The 19,749-nt window shown below is 40.2% G+C and overlaps 1 protein-coding gene across 1 annotated transcript in view; it reads right to left on the reverse strand.

Moving 5' to 3' along the window:
- RSF1 (remodeling and spacing factor 1) overlaps positions 1-19,749 on the reverse strand; it is a 58,747-nt gene that overhangs the window by 32,922 nt on the left and 6,076 nt on the right. The window contains exon 2 of the mRNA XM_059819181.1: positions 2,469-2,560. Within this exon, the coding sequence (XP_059675164.1) occupies positions 2,469-2,560 (92 nt within the window). The remainder of the gene's footprint in view (positions 1-2,468; positions 2,561-19,749) is intronic.

Here is a 19,749-nt window from a genome sequence, read left to right on the forward strand (position 1 = left end):
GCTATAATGGCATCCGACACTTACTATTACCATGCTCCAAATGTTCACTTTAGACAACAAAAATAGGAAGGAAGCAGAGGAGTCTGCTTGAGTAGGACTACAGTCACTTGAATTCTAACAATTGGGGCAGAAAAGACAGCATGTGCAGAATGTGCTGATTTCGGGGTTGAAGGTTCCAGACGGACCAGTCCAGAGGAATCTTCTCTGTATGAAAACGCAAAACATGTTTGGCAATAGTCAAGTAAAGCATTTTGCCAGGAGACAGTGCAGTCTGAATTAACTCAACTACGCGTTTCTCAAAAAAGAGCTAAGCTGGACAGTTCCTCTTAGTTGTTAAAACATTTAAGACAAGGCGTTTCTTTACCTCGGTCATATGTGACCACATACATTCCTTGCGCAGAGGAGACAAGTCAGATTCCTGGGGCCCTATAGCCATTTTCTTCCAAATAGGACTAGTGTGTACGCTGGTGAGCCAACTTGGGTGGGTCACCATCAGAAGAGGGAAGGGAAAGAACTCTCAGCTGCCACATTCGCTTACTATCCCCAAAATATACTCAACTGTAAAAACACCAGCCACAGCTTGGAGACAATTTTTTATGATGCTCTTTATAAGCACAGCAGTCAAATAAAGCATAACTTATAAAAAGTTGGTATATAAACATAATGTATTAATAATATATACGTGCATAAATATTAAGAACATGCAAGTTTGAATGTCCTCCACTTAAAGTTTCCTCCTAAATAAGAAAATGGTCACATCTACAATGTATCAAACCCTGTTTTATCAAAGCAATTAGAAACATTAGTAGTTTCTAACAAAGGCAAAACAGACCAACATTGCCTCTCAGAGTATGTCAATAATACGCCGAACAATGCTGCAGGCATCTAGGAAGAATGCTCTCAATGATTCCACACCTTTTCAGTTTTTCCTGGCTTTTGTGGCATTTCCCAATACTCTTCGTTGTTTTTTTAAATTAATTATACCCCTTTGAAATGGGGACAATATCAGCACGCCTCTCTAATTAGTTATATTCAAATTCCTTTGTTCCTCCAGGTTCCTTTGAACTACTGGCTAGAATAAGCTTCAAGTTAGCTCTGGAGACTGTTAAATGAAGTAGAATTTATTATCGTTTACTTGGTCTTAACAGGAGTGTGTGGGAGGGTTTCCTTACCCCTTTCCCATCCTTCCAATGCCTGCTGAAGGAAGATTTTCCAAACTACTGCCTCAGAAACTTGTTTCCTCCCTCTGCTTTCTGCTCACCACACAAGTGGTAAGTGCTTCAGCGGGGTACATAAGTTCACTAGTCCGAGCTGGGTTTTCTCAGCTTGCTGCAATGGCTTTTCGGTGTATTAAGGGATTTCACACAATTCAGTAACCACAGTACTCGGTAATATACGAAGGACACAGAAGTTACATAAATTATTACATTATTATTTTAAAGCATCATCATAAATACTTTACAGCTGGTTAAGAGGTTAGATTTAACCTAAGGCCCTTCAGCAGGTTATTTCCTGACATACTCCCAGTCCTAAAAACATCATCTTAAGACTACACAAACCTCAAGACAAATGCCTGTCTCTGTAAAGCTTATAGATAGCACTTAAGGGGGCAAACTGCAACTGGATTTGCCAAGTGCCATTATTTGTATCGTTGCTCTTACCATAATGCTGTATTTCTAAGCAAAATGCGATCATGGCTGTATAGACAATACCAAGACTACATTTTTGTGGATTAAAAGGCACATGGGACATATCCAGAGAGAAAATAACCTCTTCATTTTGAGTATCTGTATATTTTTATTTTCTGAAGCAGTGTAAATTCTTTAAATGGAAAACTATTTGCATGTAAAATGCCAACAATGGTATAGCCACAAATAAAATACCAATACAGAATTATGTAAAACAATGGGATGCTATGTTTTTACTGATGCATAACTACATTTTCATCTCAGCTGTGCCATTCTGAGCATGCAGATATAAATCACTGCAATACTTTCATTTATTATTAACACATGCTACAAGAACTCCATATGGTTAGTCCCTGTATGAATACCAACCAAATCACAATAATTAAATCATATCCAAGCAATCAGTATACAAATGAATTGTTACTGTGTAAATATCTCTGCTCCATTTAGCCCATTTTCAGGCTGCTAAAGCTCCTTCTTTATTTAGGTCCTTACTACCAGGTATGAAGGTGTACACTCTTCTAACAAAGATTACCAAAGAATACCAAATACTACCAAAATATTGTCTATTTTCAGCAAGTTTGTTTACACAAGCCTGAAAGTTAGTGGGCAGACTGAAAGTTAAGTGGGGACCTCATGCAACTGAAGTCTGGGAACGCACATTGACGTTGGCCAAATGCAGCCCAAGGCTCACTATAAATCGTACCAGGTATTGCTGACACAACAGCTCATCATACCCATATTCCAGCATTGCAGAATAATACAACGCGCATAGTGTACCTTGATCAAATATTTTTCCCATCTGTCTGCTGTGACAGACTTCCCAATCTTTCTCATCAGTTTCAAGTGAAGCTCCACCAATTCTTTTGGAACTGCAGTATTGAGAGAGAGAGAGAAAAAAAAAAGTTATGAAGTCTGGTGCAAATATACTTCAATGCTCAACACTGATAACGCTGAAACACTGTGACAAATTGAGAAATTTTAATAAAATATATTAACTTAAAGTCTGCTGAAGAGCAGCCCCACAACTGAGAGACTGAGGAAGGTTAATTTAATCGCATGGGTCTTTTTGCTCAGATTTACATTGCTCTTCCTGTGCCCTTCCTTAAATTCAAGGAAACAGACCTCAGTGATAAATATGTAAAAATTTTGGCAGTAATAAGACAACAACTGGAGAGGAACTATGCCAGTCAAACACCTACAAAAACGCTACTGCCAGCAGCACACCTGCAGCTGCCTCCAGAAACCCCAAAGCCATCTTCTGTACCATGCCTGGAATATCGCTGAATCCAAACTATTTTTGGCTGAGTGTGTGGTATGGGAGAAATGTTCCAGAAACTTTGTCCTTGCAGATGTAGCGTTGCTATATACTTACTCTCTTCTGTACTGGAGGAACAGAGAGGGACTCGAGATCTGGGGCTTGAGGGTTGGAGGCCAGAACCGCTGCTGAGTACTGCTGCACCACTGCGATCACAGAGTCAAAGTTTTCCAACCAAATTTTACTTATCTCTTAGTGTACACTCCTCAGATACAACTTCAACATCTTGTCTTAGCTCACATTGGTGATCTCTAAATCAATCTGGCACCACCAAGTGGCAAATCTGCAGAACATCAATTTTATAAGCTAGAGTAGTATAACTTTTTAAAAATATGGAACTGGTAATTATTAATGCAACTCTACATGGCCATCAACGTGAGCTTTCTCATTTGTAATTTGTTGAGAAAAACTTGAAGGAACAAACTTTTCGGGTATTTTTATTTCTATACTCTTTGCCTACACTTTTATTTTCTGAAAGCATTTTCATTACTCTATGCACACACGCTTTAGAAGTTTTAAACCCAAGAATGTTTATGATCACAATTTATGATTACCATTTTTCTGCTGGTCCAGTAGCATTACTTGACACAGGACAAACAGCTCAGACACCAAACGTGTTTGTTCTAAACTAGACATTTCTGAGATGCTATTTCTTTATACAACATTTGAGACTCTGTGTGAATCTTTTCAATATTTAACTTGATTTCACGTAACTGATATTTGTCTTTCAATCAAAGGCCTCTATTTTCAGGTGAACATATTGAGTTGGTAAAATATCAGTTTGATGAAAAGGCTTATGTCATTTCAGAAGGAAATCATCGCTGCTGGTTCGCAGCCAGAAATTTAATACACAAACTCACTTCCTCAATAAATACATAAAGTAGCAGCTTGGTACCCAAAAAGACACCTCCTTTCAATGTAGATAATTCATAAGCAACTCTAAATAGCCCTGACTTTTTCTCTTTTATTCCGTTCATATTCTTTCCATTACCATTACATATTGAAGAAACCTAGCACATCTCCTCCTTGGTTTTCCTGAAAATTGATGCAGTTCATAATTTGAAACTACCACATATTTTAAAAGGAACAAGATCAAAGGTCTCAACCCTGATAGGTGCCGAGCACTTGGCACTAAAAAAATTAAGCACAAAGCACTTCATACACATGAGCAATTCTATCAAAGTCAACTCACACAATTAAACCTCAGCTTGTGTTTGTGTGACATGGAAGTGAGCCAGGGTATTCAAAATCTCGCTGGATCAAAGCTTTCGTTCTACATCTTTTTTTGTTTGGTTGGTTTTAATCAGATCTCTTTTTAATGGGTACATACTGATTGGATTCCTAGTTTAAAGGAGCATGGGTGATTTGTTTGGAATAAACAGATCCCCAGTCACCACAAAAATCTTTGCTAGAGTGTTAGGCTTAGAAGAAAAGGAGAACATTACAATTCCAAAAACTGGAGAGTAATTTTCAATACCCTTGGTCAGCACTTACTGTGATAGGTACTGTGTTAGTACCTATAGAAACCTCATTTCTTTTTTGAGATTCCAGCATTTCAGCTCTCGCATTTCTAGGATCTTGATGGTGTATCGATATGGTTATTTTCACAAATAAACTTCCCATTCTCTGTTTATTTATTACCCTTTCAAGATGTTTTTCATGTATCATAACAATATTAATGACCGGATCTCTAGGCTGGCTTTTCGCCAGTTCCCTAGTAAGCGCTTAGAGGAATCGCACACTATCCTCCTTGTTCTAAGGAACGAGGTGGGAGTTTTGGAGAAGAAAACTGATGTCCAGTTTGCAAGCAGAAACTAGGGAGTGTGTGAAGCACAGCCTGACCAGCCAGGGTGCCTGAACTACAGCAGGAGCAGAAGCCTGTGGGACTGAGAAACAAACTCTGTATTGAAACGAAAGTAACTGTAAATAATATATGGATCACATGCAGCAATGTACACCTGACTTGCCCAGAAATACCAGCTCAGGGAGGGGTGGTAGGAAGGCCAAAGAGTGGTGGAAAAATCTCTCCTTTTCCCAGAACACTTATTTGGCAGGGAGTAGAAGCACACTAGTAAATGCAACGAACGTTTCAGTCATCTCAGAAATGCACTGAACCTCCATAATTCTAAATAAACGTACTTTTGTTCAGAATATAGAGAGAATCCTTGACAAGAGTTTGTTGAAGCAGGACATCAATAAGGATCATTTTTACAACACTATTCTAATCTTACTTGTAACATAGCAAAGATAATGAACATGAGATGTAATTACTTTTAGGTTGTGGTGGTGTTTGGTTTTTTTAAACAACAACAGTAGACTATCATCTCCTTTGTAAAGTATCATCTCCATTCAAGCAGAACCTGCATCACTCATTTCAGGAACTCGTATAATAACCTAGTAACATTTTGCATTTTTTAAAATTTCACGTAAGGGAAGGAACAATACATATCACCTTTCTTGCATAATAGCCATTCTTTGTAAGGTTTTGGCCAAAATAGTGTGATGGAATATATATAAAAAAATTTAAATCTGAATGGTATTCCCAAACTTTTACAAAACTTTGATTTCTCTGGAAAGTAATAAAGTAGCTCTCTAAAACCTTGATAGAATACACTGAAGTGGCAGAGAAAACGCCAGGACTCTGGGCATAGGGCTTATAGAAATTGAAACAGTGCTATTGTAAAAGAAAAACTGTTTCAAAGAATCAAGTATAATTAAACCATGGTGCCATCTGCTAGATATTCAAAAATACAGACTTTTCAGAGGAAGAAGCCATGACTCAGAGAGAATGAGTCACTGTATATGCAATTAAAGGGCTGCTGGTGGAGTTAAGCCAATTTATCAAGTCCTGCACTTTCCTGGAGGGCAGGCTCTTGTCTGGGCCTCATACAACATCCTTTGAACACTATCCTATCTACTCCAGCATTTCAGGGAACATCCCATACATCAGTCACACGTTTCTAATACATTTGGGAAGGACAGAAAATTGAAACAGAAGAGAAAAAAAAAAAAGGAACATGTGGAAAACCCATCACCTGGTTAGAAAAACTGCAACTTCCAAACACCTGCACAACCGTGGATTAAAGACCTGGTTGTGAGTACCCATTAACACCTTCCCATATAACCATAACCCCATTTCACCTCTACTTATTTTCCCTGCCAAAATTAATACACTCACAGCTGAACACTCACATAAACAAAACTGAAGTAGACGGAAACAGAAAACATAGATGACAGACAAAGCCCTGGGTCTGCAGGGATGACAGGGGGAACTCATTATTCGGAAAATTATTACAAATAAAAAAGCTTGGTATCAGATCTGGAGTGCTGGACATGGAGGGGAAGGTCAGAAGCATGGTGTACGCAGAGTCCCCGGTACTCATGTGGATTGCAAAGCCTATGCCTCCTCTCCTCCAGGACAAGGGACAAGCACACTGAACGCCTCGTGCTGTGGGGACGCAGGGGAAAGGGAATGAGAAGTAACATTTTGGGATGCGAAGGCTGCTGGCAGTTTTCACGCTTCACAAATGCAAACAGGTCTTCCCAGTTACACTAGTAAAACCTTTTTCCATGCTAACTTGTTTTGGCAAGTGGAAGAAAAAAAGTGACTCATAAGATATACAGGACAAATATTTCCGTTAACAGTTTGCTCTTTTTCATCTTTCTCCCTTGACCAAAATTACCTCTGCACGCTATGACTTCACTGTCAGATAAAACTATGCCAAGCAGGTGGACAGCTGAGATCGACGGGATCATTAATAATCTCCCACCTCCCCTTCTTTTCTACTAAGGGAAGCTAGCCCACAGTAACCTGTACAAAACTGATGTGTATTAGCTACTGGCACCCTGCGCAAAGAGTTTAATGGCAAGCAAATATAAGATGGCTTTCACCACGTTCAGCTCCCTCCGCTATCAGTGCTGGAGGGAGCCGTACTAGAGGCACACGCAAAGGCAAGAGCATCCACTCAGACATTGGTGAAGAGTTATTATGTGGCCAATTTAGCACTCAGCCCACACCACACACTAGCCGTGCACTTAACTCCCTTTACAGACAAGCCCGTACAGATAAATTTGCTTAAAACCAGTCGGCTGCATCCCTTATGAAAGACACCAGAGTACCCAATAGGCAAATGAGTGCATTTCTCACATCTTTACTGTTCTCCTCCATTTTTGTGTGCAAGTCTGAAGTCCCATGAGCAGTTTGAGGCAGCAAACACTTTGTCTTCTAGATTAGTTTCAACCAAAGGTAAGTTCCTCATTTGGTTCATTAAATAGCTAGCAAAACACTTGGGAAAAGAAATGGGATAGGATCTCCTTCAGCACCAGCACTGGTTTATGCCAGCATAAATATTCTTGTCTAGGAACTATCTAACTTGTTTCTCATCTCAGCTCTTACTATAAGGAAAATGGGAGATCCCTATAGTTCAGATGTATTACTAAGAAGCTTATAGACCACAGAGAAAAATGATGGCCCTGGTATGAACTTGGCATGATAAATAAATGAAAGGACAAAACCTCTAGTATGAACCAGGCAAGAACTTACAGTGAACCTCTGACAAATAACTGTGGTAATAAAGAGCCCGATATTCATGCAGCAAGCTTGGCATAAAAAAAAAAAATATTGAAGTATTTGACCTTTATAGTGTTTCCCAACATGAAAAAGCCATAGCTCCTGTTCCAAAGGACAACCTAAAGATCTTATTTTCTAGCTAAGTCACTTGATGAGCGACTTGATGACTTGTGTGCCCATTAAAAAAAAACACAACGAAAAAAAACCACACACAGGAAAGGGGAAAAAAATGTAACCGCTCTGCCTCCCGAGTGAATGAAAAGAGCAATCAAATGTGCTGTAATTAAACAGAAGATCAAAACAGAAAGAACAAGTCACCAAGTAGCAGTTTTATATCCTGTTCCTGGAAAGATTTTGGCAGGCATTAAAAACAAACAAACCACGCTCACATTTAAATGACATTGTTATCCTAGGAAAGTACTTTGAAATCTGGATGCTCAGCAGCTAGATCATTTCCACACAAATATCCAAGTACCTTTATATCTCTTAACTGTACAAATACCTATTAAAAGGCTCGCCGCTTGCCTGGACTATTCAGAGCACATGCCACTCTAACGTTATTCAGCAACGTTCAGATTTTTATCTTGCTGATAAACCCCCTGCCACCCATCCCCATGCAAGGATCCCAGCACAACACCTCTTTCCCTGTCGTCTGCGGATGAATTGTGACCAACGTGGATAGTGCTTTGGACTGGGACCGAAAAGCCTTCTCCACCCCCAGTTCTCTAAGTTGCACCACCAACCTAATAGACCTTGCTATCAGAGTTGCATACTGACTTCACTGCTTTAATCCTCACTGCAACCGGCATGTGACCTTAAAATTCAGCTCTAATTTTAGCTATGAGATGATTTTCAAATATTTAGAATTTATCACCTACTTATCAAAATTGTTACTGAGCACCCTTCTCTCCCATTTTTTTTTATTCTACCCTCTTCCATTGCCCACAGTGCTTGTGCTCTCTAATGCCCACACTACCATCAGTCACCTTCTCACAATACCTGAAACTGAGATTAAAAAAACCATATGCATTGTTATCAGCATAACTCTTGAAGCCAGAGTTAAAGACCATACCGATCTAAACAAAATCCCTACACAGAAGTTCAGCCTTTTTTCAGCAGCCCTTTAGCAGTTAGAAGATGGTTTAATCTCTCTCAAGTCCCCTCTGTTTCATTCTCTGGCTACTAAGTTCCTAGCAATGTTGGGGCTTTTTTAAGCTAATGTATTAAAACAGCAGAAGGGTTAACAAAAGCAAGACTGATGTTAGAAGAAAGCATAAAACTTAGGAAGAAAAGCATGTACTGTGCAATGAAAAAGAAATGGAGGTAGAAAAAGAAAAAAGGAAAATTACTTTGAAAACAATGCAGGAAAAAATAGCACATGATCTATTTTAGAAACTGGAAATAGCCCAGGAAAGGAAAAGACAGCAAACAGAAGCCCAGTTTACTGCCTCAAAAAATGTACTGAATAAAAAATGGGCTCAAGTCCATGAACTCCGGACACATGAACAGCGAGTGAGAAAAATCAGGCTGTGGTAGCAACGTGCAAACAAGCAGACTGCACTGAAAAACAGGTACTGAAAACATCTGAAATTGTAACAGATTGCCATCGTTCACAGTTAAATCACTTGCAGTGACCACACCGCGCATTTCAACTATCTAAAATCAAGAGCACTTGACTTGCTGATCCTTAATTCATGCATAGGCAAGCACTTGACTCTCTGAAACTGCTGGGACCACAGCCTATAAAAGCAAAGACAGGGCAGCACAAGTATCTTTCATTCTGGCTAGCAAAAATCAGGAAATAAGATCTTCTAAAATTACTCTGGGATTCTCTCGCCTGCTGAGGCATCTCAGTCTCCAATATAACTAATAATTACCCCAGACTTTTAGACAATGAGCAGAATACTCATTTCCCTCCTTAGCACTGAACTGTGTCATCATCATCCTCAAATAAAGAGTAAGTGTGACAAAGGTGAAAGGTAATCACAAAGATTACACTTTAGTAGTGGACTCTGGAGTGCTTCACAGCTCCTCAGTGCAAGTATGCACCGCCGTGGCTTCCTAATACACTGGGATAAGTCTGCTTCAGAGAGATTTTAGTAGCTTGTTTTGTTTTTTCCACTGGAAGAAGACCCAGGCAGGGAAGAGCTGCAGTGGATGGCATCAGTGTGCCCTGTTCAGGCACTGGGAGCCAGCCTTTGGAGCATGTTGCAGAATACACTTACCCACGCAGCAGGGACGTAAGAAGATGTAAGGTACCCTGTTTTGCCTGTGTTAGGCACCAAGGTGTCTTACAGAAAGCACAAGCAGAGTTAGGAGCCCTAGTAAAAAAAAAAAAGCGGGTTGATCAGGATTCTTCAACTCTACAATAGGAAATGCTGAAGAGGCATGTATCGGAAACACTACCCCACTCCAGGAAGATCAGTAGCAAAACGAAGATTTACACCCAGATCTCAGTCTGGTCTGAGGCATCTGATGGCCATTACAGTAATGGGAGACCCATTCACGCTTATCAGAAAGGATGCAAGCGAAAGAAGTTGAGAAGGCAACATTTACCTTTTGATCTAACACTAAGTAGTTACACAGCCATTCAAGAAATGGTAAAATTGAATTCAACGCCTTCCTTCACTCTCAGAAGGTTCAAAATTACAACTCCCACTCCTAGGAGGGTGGCCCAGCCACAAGGCAAGCAGTTAGAAAAGAAATGCAACATTCAAGGGCCCAAAGAAAGGAGAAGAAAAGGAAGCATGAGTCTAATTTCTGTGAAAAAAGAGCCTGAGCTTTAGTCCCTGCTCCTAGCTCCCAGAATTTTGTAGGTATTTTGCCACTAAAATCTTGGAAAAGGCAGCAGCATAGCAGTAGGAGTCATCTAAGTAAATGTAGATATTTACACCTGAGCTAGTCCCATATAATCCAGTTACAGCCCACAGAGAGAAAGACACTTTTAGGAAGAGTCAGCTCATCCTAAAGCAAGTATCCGAGTTCTGATAAATACATTTGGTGAGATTAAGACTGTTGTAGAATGTCTGGCAAGTTTTTCCAGTGAAAACCCGTGTATTAGGGGAAGGCCTTGGGGATACAAGAGTGTTACCAGGTACTGGGGGGGGTACGTCTCATTCTTAAACAGTTACCTAAGCTCTTATGCTCCCCTTTAGACAAAGAATTACCATTGCAGATCTGACCTTAGTTCACAAGGTTTATCCACACACAGACAATTCTGGCAGACAAAATCAATTCTCTAAGCATGGCAGCATTTAACGTCAAGAGAAAGTGCATATATCCTTTTATATTAAACTAAATTAAAGTATCCTCAGCGCAGTGAAATAAATGAAAATCAAGATTAAGCATATGAACGTAGAGTTGCATACATCAGTAGTTAAGGAGGCTTCAGCTTCATTTAGCTTTATTCACGTAACAAATGTAACAAGCTTCTTTTGATGTGCTGTTAGAGGATAAGTTGAATGCAAGTTGGTTTTTAGTTCATTGTATGAAAACAAGGACAAATTTAAATGCTCTTTAATTCCTTACTTTGTTTAGTTACTAGAAACACCACCCTGGTGCCAATTTTGCTAAATTTCTCAGGTACTGTCTGAGAGTTTTCTTCAGCATTAACACAAGAAGGATGCTGATTATACTATAAAATCACTTTCTCCCACATCTCTCACTTGAATAAAAAGGCAGTATTAAAAAAATCAGAGCCGGTTGAATAAAAATCACTTTTCTAAAACAAGTTTCATTACCAAGGTTAGAGGTTATCATTCCTCTAAGTTAAAAAAAAAAAAAACAAACAGGAAAATTTATCCTTTTTCATGTATCAGATGAGATCTACTACAAAGATATTTCTGCCCTTTTTTGGGTTCAACTTTAAAAATAGCATGTTTTTTCTCTAGTCACTGGTGATCCAACCTGCACTTCAAAGAAGTCTCATTTATACTCTGGGATTCACCATTTCATCTTTCAATCACACAACTTTACTGAACAATATCAACAGGTGAGTGTTTCTTGGCAGTTTCTCCGTAACTGTCAAATATCGCAGACACCTTTTCTTAACAACCTAGTCTTGCAAACTTAGGTGTCCCGATAAAAAAAAAAAATATTTTTAGTTTACTGGACCCTAAAGAAGCACAAGAATGTAACCATGCTACAAAAGATGTACATTTTATATTTTGCCAAACATTCAGCAGTGACTAATTTCTGTAGAAAAATTAACTACTACTCAGTAAGCATTCGGTATTTTACAGACAGCAGCATTATGTGAGCACCAGTTTTCTTTAAGGATCAGCACAAACAAACTTTGAAGGTGAAGCCAACACGAGTCAATCTGTCATGCACAACAGACAACTTCATCACTTGCAAAGAAGTAACTGCACATTTGTTCTCCTCTAAGGTAATGTCAGTTCACTAACTTATCAGCAGTGCATACGAAAATTCAAAATATTTTGAAGAAATACCAGAGATCCAGAAAAAGATGCACCATGTTTCAGAGACTTGGGCTAAAAAGTCATAAGGGAGCAACATTTCTAGCAGCTGATGAAGAGTCCTGTGAAAGGCGGCAGTCACGCAGCTGGAAGAGAGTCATTCTACAGATGAATTCATGATCACAAGCCTAAAATTTTACAAGTTTAATCCAATTAGCACAGAAGTTGAGGCTTCTTTTAAATGGTTTCACAGCTAGTAGCAACTTTTTCTCTGTTATTTCTTAAGAAACCCAGGAAGCAAGTGAGAATAGAAATTTAAGAAGCAAAAATGTCCAAGACAATTGCCTGACAAAGTGCTAGTAGCACATAAAAACACGGTGTGGTTTTTAAGCAACTTTCTTAGGCTTAGGTCTAAAATAAAGACTTATTTGGACTTAAAGAAAAGGCAAACGACTTATGTCCTTATGCAAGTTGATATTTGAATCTCACACAAAGTGAGGATTCACAAAAGTTTCATTTCTTGAAACACCCAACTCTTAAGTATAAACTTCTATGAGCAAACTCATGTTTTGACCTGCTGACACTATTAAAATATCTACCCCCGTTAATGTAATTCTTCTAATTGCAAGAAACAGTTATAACTTTGGGGCTGTTGCAGCTTCACAGGGGTAGCCAAGACTGTTAGCTTTGGGGTCGACATTATCTACTGTCTGTCTAGGCAGACTCAAAGCCACAGACCAGTTTGCCAGACTGGCAGCGCTGTTACCTCTCTGTAACACGCTCGGTTGCCGCCAGCCACCTTTTACACAACTTTTAATCTGAGCTAGAAAGAAAGACAAGCCTAACAGCCTGAAGGGATGATGAGTTTCTAGGTACCATTTGCATATTGCCATCACTTAAAACTCCTGTTTGAGATAGAAACCCTCCAACCTAAACAACCATGCCTAGATGCAATCAGGAGTGGGGAAGAGCCCGGCACCTCGCGTTGCAGGCAGAAGGAAAGTGCCACAGTATAAGGCGCACCTGAATCTTCCCACTGAACCAAAAATGCAACAGTATCTGAAAAACAGAAAGCTTGTGACATCAGAAGATCCCTCCCCTGCCTGTCCAGCACTAAACAGGTAGAAAAAAGGGAGAATAAGCCTTGGCAGTAGAAAATGTGTGCATAGCATTTGGAAAAGAAAATGATGAGCCGCAGCACGTATAATCCAGCACTCGGTTTGACAGTGACCACTACCTGCTGTTTCAGAACGAAACCCCACAGCACACCTATGAAACTACCTGCCCTCAGGTTATCTTTAAATCCTCTTTTTAGTTACAGCCTGGCTTAACGTAGAAGCAAGAAACTACATGTTCTTAGTTATATTTTTAAATATTTTCACTACAACTCAATATTCATTAGTATCGAAATCTTTTTGAGCTCTGGCCTCAGGAGTAATTTGCAGCAATCAATTGTAATTACGGAACACGTAGAAGGCATTTAAATCTGAAATACTTTTAAATTTCATTCAATACAGCATTTTTCTGGTTTTACAATATAAAAGGAACGCAAATCTCTAGGAGCCTTGCTTTGTATACTTTTAAAAATCTCCTCTGAAGTTAACAGCAACTTTTTCTAAAAAATTTTTTTTTTTTTCAGAAACTTTCATACAGTCCTCCTTAGTCTACTGATTTGTCTGCATTACCTTTCAAGATGGAGCTGAGCATTAAAATCAAGACGAAGGCAAACAAACCATCGACATGATGGGACGTACACACACACACACAAAATAAAATATCCTCCAAGTTTTATGTCTGATTCTCAGCCTGTTCTTCATGCTATCTGGTATTTCATTAATTTTTAAACTTTCCCTTTCTAATGCACACTTATAAATCTATTTCATCTGTAGTTTTGTTGTCAATTCACAACACTATGTTATCCACAGCAGTGTTTACCCTTAGTCCGGATTAGCCAGCTTTCACCTTGATTTTTTTTAAACTCATCTCCTTCCTATGGCCCATGCCATAAAGAAAAATTGAGGAATTCTACTTTACTTATACCACAGTGACAAAAAAAAAAAAAAAAATCTCTTTTTCTAACCAGCATCCTGTTGGTCAGTCAGTTTAAGGTTTACGATGATGCTTTCTCTCTCAACCGATGATCGCTTTGGATGCTGACTCACATTCAGTGGTTGACTTAGCTGGAATGGTTGAGTGATGCATTCCTCGATGTTCCTCTAACCCTCTACCGGGGGGGTTATCAGGGATGAACAGAAAGCGAATCCACTCCTCAGCTAGTCCCAACTTAAAATCGACAGCATGAACACAGACCACTGGCAACATCAGTTTGCATTAACGTGTTGGGCTGTAGACTGCAATGGCTAAAAACATACTCCATGGCTCACCTGATTCCTCCTGCCACAGAGAATAGTGTCAAAGAAAAGGCTGGGCATGAGAGTTACTGTATTGGTCATACCGGGTAAGGTTGCTGCGGAACACAAGTCAACCGCTTTAATCAGCGACCTCCTTCAAATACTTTGCATCTAAATGTAAGTATCTGTCAAGCATGATCCGTCTATCCATGCTTCAAAAGAATTATCCATGCTTTCAGAAGAAAACAGCAGAATATTTTTCTTTGGAGAATAACCAATACAACTATCAGAACTATGAAATTACAATTTCATAAAGTTTATCAAAACCAGACGTAAAATTTCCTTGCTTTTGATTCCCTACATCTTTGTTAGACTCTTTAAAACGTGCTAGTCACTCTGTTTTCCACTTCCGTACTCTAATAGGAGTTTGTATATTTTTACCAGCTGTACTTCTAACTTTTTCAGAAAGCCGAATGAGTATCTAAGCCTGGCAACTCAGTACGCTTTCACATTATTAGCGTGTTCCAGTACATCGTTTCCTAACGCATCACTTTTATCGTATTTCATCTTTATTGCCAGAAAGGCAGCATTAACTGGAATAAAGATATCACAAATTAGCCTAATAATGACACCTTAAGCAAAGAAGTTATTTAAGTTTTCAGCTATGTACTTATTGTAATCCTTGTATTGTAGCTAATGATTTTAGACACCCAAGTTTCCTAGATTTTTTTCTTTTTACGTAAGACCACATGCTCTCCAAATCCACCTTGGACTTTTTAGCTTCCTTCTTTCTACTGGCAGCTATGAGTATGTTCTCCTCCTGGACTTCACCAGGGGTAGATTTCCACCTTTCGAACAACAACTACTTGGCATGAAAACTTGGACATTTAGCCCTTACACTTATCTTCACCATCCTACTCCCATTTGTCAGACAAATAGGCATTCGGAGACATCTACTAGCTTTGCAAGCATGCCGCATCTAGGACATAGTCAGCGGTTTTATTCCTTGACTTATGACTAGTCCTTCTGGTCTCCCTTCTTACAAATATTAGGTCTTCCAAAAGCTTCCTTGTTATCATATCAATTTTTCTTACCTGCTGCTAACCTTTCTTAACCTTCATGCAGATTGTTAACGTGTTGTTTAGGAGGTCAGCTAATACTATCTGCTACAGAATTTGTCTAAGCTTAAAAATGCAGTTCAAGGGATAGTTTTGCAACTTACTGGAACCATCTTTTGCAAAGCAGGGCATTCGCGTGGCCACTTTAGGCCATCTTAAGTTAGTTCCCTTTCAACTACCACCTCCAGGCAACACTGGGTTTTTTTGCGGTCGGTTTTTTGGGGGTTTTGGGGTATTTTTTTTCCAAATAAAGGTGAAACTTTCTGGGTAGACACCCAATAGAGCAGCATCCTGCCACACAGCTCTCCACCTTGGATGCTTTCGTGCAATGTATTGTTGATAACTGCAGGAACACTACGCCGCAAGCTCTGGGATCAAACTAGAATTTCCACACTTCTATCATCCACTAATTAATACAGCTTTTGTGAACCATCGTAGTTTGTTCTCAGGAGGACACCATTATAATCCTGGTAGTCATTAATACTAAAAGGCAATGAACGTGCTCTGGCACTTGTGCTACTAGATAGCTGTAGATGAGTTGGAAAATAGCCAGGGCAGTACCAGAGGGACACTGAGTGGAGGAAGAAATCAAGTGATTACTCACACAGAAACTTTAACAACCAACTTCATTCAGCATACTACCGGTTCAGGACTTTGCCAACCGGAACTGACCATTAGGATAGAAAAACAGTATAGCCTACGACAACCAAAAAAGCCACAGAACTTCACCCTGATAACCACCATTTTCTTGGAAAAGGGGATTTGCAAGGCTGGGACTGGTGAGGTACGACTTGCTTGTTATCCATTCTTCAAATATCAATCAAGCCTGCGAGTTCAAGGGTAAGCAGTGCTTTTCTCCAAGGTACTACAAGATCTAAATGATCATAATGGAAAGAAATCTAATACTAAAGCACAGCTGCTGAAATCTTTAGAATCTTTAGAAATAGGCCTTCCTTCACTTTGAGAAATTGTTTGTTTTCCCCAGACCATTGCAGACATCAACAAGGTCACAATTTCTACTGCAGTTCTGAGAAATTCTCCGCTGCTTGAGCTTTAAGAGCTTTGTTTGGCTTCTGAGGAAGAGAAATAACTGTATCGGGCTGACAGCAAAGTGCATATATGAGAGACTGACAAATGCTAGAGGCTACTAAGAAATACTTGTTAATGTGAAAATGTTTGTTGAGCTTTGTAGAACAACTGAAGCAAAGGAGAGTTCATTGATTTGGGGAGAATGGGGGAGAGGAGATAGGGTAATGAAATAGGGTGGAAAGATCATCTTAGTGTTATGAACAGCCACAGACCTTGCTATTCTACAGCTGGAACAAACTACACTCTTACTGCAAGGCTAGAGGAAACAAAGAAATATACACACCTTTGTATGAGTTTTATTATTTCTCAATGATTTTAACATTTGGAACCAACCAGACCATTTTGTTGAACCCCACAACCAAAGCCACCGATGCATTATTCTGCCCCAGCACCAGTGCCCCAGCAGGGAACAGAATCACAGAATCATTAAGGTTGGAAAAGACCTGTAAGAACACCAAGTCCAACCATCAACCCAACACCACCGTGCCCACTAAACCATGTCCTGCAATGCCAAGTCCACACGTTCCTTCAACACCTCCAGGGATGACGACTCCACCACTTCCCTGGGCAGCCTGTTCCAATGCTTCACCACTCTCTCAGTAAAGAATTTTTTCCTAATATCCAGCCTAAACCTCCCCTGGCGCAACTTGAGGCCACTTCCTCTTGCCCTATCACTTGTCACTGGGGAGAAGAGACCAACACCCACCTCACCACAACCCCCTTTCAGGTAATTGTAGAGAGTGATAAGGTCTCCCCTCAGCCTCTTCTTCTCCAGACTGAACAACCCCAGTTCCCTCAGCCGCTCCTCACAAGACTTGTGCTCCAGATGAGGAACGATGAAGAGAGCCTGCAGCACAAGGGGAGGGTGCTCTGCACCGTTGCAGCCCGGGCAGGCAGCCTGACAGCTTCCCTGCCATGGGATGGGCGATCTCTGCAGCGCACCAGTGCAGACTCCCTGCATCAGGAGGTACTCCCGGAACGCTTCAGCTTTCTCACCAGCATTACACCTGCATTTCCTCCTAGAGGAGCGCAAGAGAGGTTGGCCTGTGATGATACCAGAGGACGCTTGTCCCAACTATGGCAGATATACATGAAGTCCTGAATATCTCCATCAACTCCAACTGCCATAAACCTGGAGGAACACAGCTGTACCACTAAGAAATGTCGTACGGCCCAGAGAGAGATCCTGACGTTAAAATGGATACTTTCAAAGAACTGCAAGACAACGGGCTTTGAGACAGCAGCGAGCACATGGCCACAATGTTCTTCAGCAGGATATTTATTCATCATCTGCCCCTTCTTGCCAGTTGAGTCCTTCAGTAGCTCCTGTCCTCTCCTTCACCCCACACAGAGGAAGTTTTTCTGCCACTGTCTTCTGCCTCCAGTAGGATAATTTTACCAAGTCACTAAGCAGGTTCTCTTCCCCCCCCAAATCTGCCAGGTGTCTGCCTGAGGGATGCAGTCTATCAGCTCCTGAAGAGCACAGAAACACCACAAATAGTTATTCTGTTTTAAGCTTCATATCAACAATACTACCAGTTTTTCAGAAGTTCCCATGAGCTTCTCAGTTTAATACAGGCTATAAACAAGATAACCTAAATGTCAGCTTTGGGAGGGGCTTAGAAGTGTGTGTACCAGGCAGTGGGCACTAATAATTGCACACATGTATCTGCTAACCGTTCTTATACTACGCAATATTAGTTTGAAGTAACCCCAAACATGAGAAAAAAGTTGCCTTCACGGCAGGTGTAGAAAACTCAAGAAGCCCCTGAGCTACAAACATGGAGACTACTCTCCCTACAAGCAGGGAGAGTGTTCTGAGAAACCCTTAAGGCTTCTGCAAACCTCTGAAGTTGGCGAGGGCCACAAACAAGGTACAGCGCTGATGGATTGCTGGACAAAACATAACTTCCAGCTTACATGTGATGACAGCGTAACACACAACTCACTTTGATGTTCATAAAGTTCTCTGATACAAATATACCACAATACCGCTTCTTTCAGTAAACATCATCTTGCACCGGCCAGAAAAATTTCCACCAGCATCCCCGGATCTTACACACTTGTCCTGAAATAAGCCTTAAGACTGTGACTTGGAAGTAATGTCAGAAGTTTCTTCTCCAATTCTGTACCATCCAAACTGTGCTGGACCTCAACAAAGCCACCTACCAAAAGGGTACCATCCTTCCTCGATGGAGGCACATGGTCCAACAGAACCTGCATAATCCATAGCGGGGCTGAGCTTTGGCAAGGGGCGTAGGATGTCCTGCCACAGCTCATCTGTGCCTGGAGAGCGGCACCCCGCATCCCTTTTTTCCATTCCACATGGCATTCTGTCATCTCTTTCACATGGGCAGCGTTACTGGAACGAGACAGAACTGCTTGTCTCCCCAGAAGTACAGTATTTTTCTGCCTTCTACACAGGATCATAAGATGATGCGGAGTCTAGTTAAAACTGGCACTGCCAGCCTAAATACAAGACCACACTCAGGTGAGCTGACATGCCAGCTCAATGCACATAAAGATATGAAGTCTCGCCACAGAAAAACTAACAAAATAGGAATAGTTAAAACAAAGATATGCATCCCTACTCTATTACAAGATAATTAATTCCAAGGTAAACTTAATTCACTTCTTAAATGAATAACTGAAAAGCACATGGGAATAAGGCATGATGACCTTAAAGCCATGTTCATCTAAAGTGACTGAAGTGTAGACAAGAAGAGTTTATTCTGCATTAGAGACTTATTTGCTATGAAGTTGGTACAAGAATGATTACCCGTGCTACTTACTTTCTCAGAATTTAACCCTGTTACGCTGTTTGAGAATTTGAGCTCCAAGTCGCTGGAGTCTACCTTCAACAAATGACTTAATTCGATGGCTAGAAACATTAGAGGTGTAGAACTTCCATTGTACTCTAAAATGAAACAAGCACGGAAGTAATACGCCATGTTCTAAAGTTTACTAGATATGCTTTTATTCTCCAATAATTTGTTGCTAAGTTAAAAATACTGCATTTTACTAACAGGTGGTGGATTAATGGCTTTGGCATAAAAGTTTTGATTCGGTCCCTAGGTGCAACAGGAAAGCAATAATCTACTTATATTCCACATATACACAAGCAAGTTCAGCCTGCATTCAGGTGATAACTATTTGACTGATTCAGAAGAGCAGTTAAATTTCTTACTCATAAAGGA

This window comes from Gavia stellata, chromosome 1 (genome assembly GCF_030936135.1).
Source record: "Gavia stellata isolate bGavSte3 chromosome 1, bGavSte3.hap2, whole genome shotgun sequence".
NCBI classification, from domain to species: domain Eukaryota; kingdom Metazoa; phylum Chordata; class Aves; order Gaviiformes; family Gaviidae; genus Gavia; species Gavia stellata.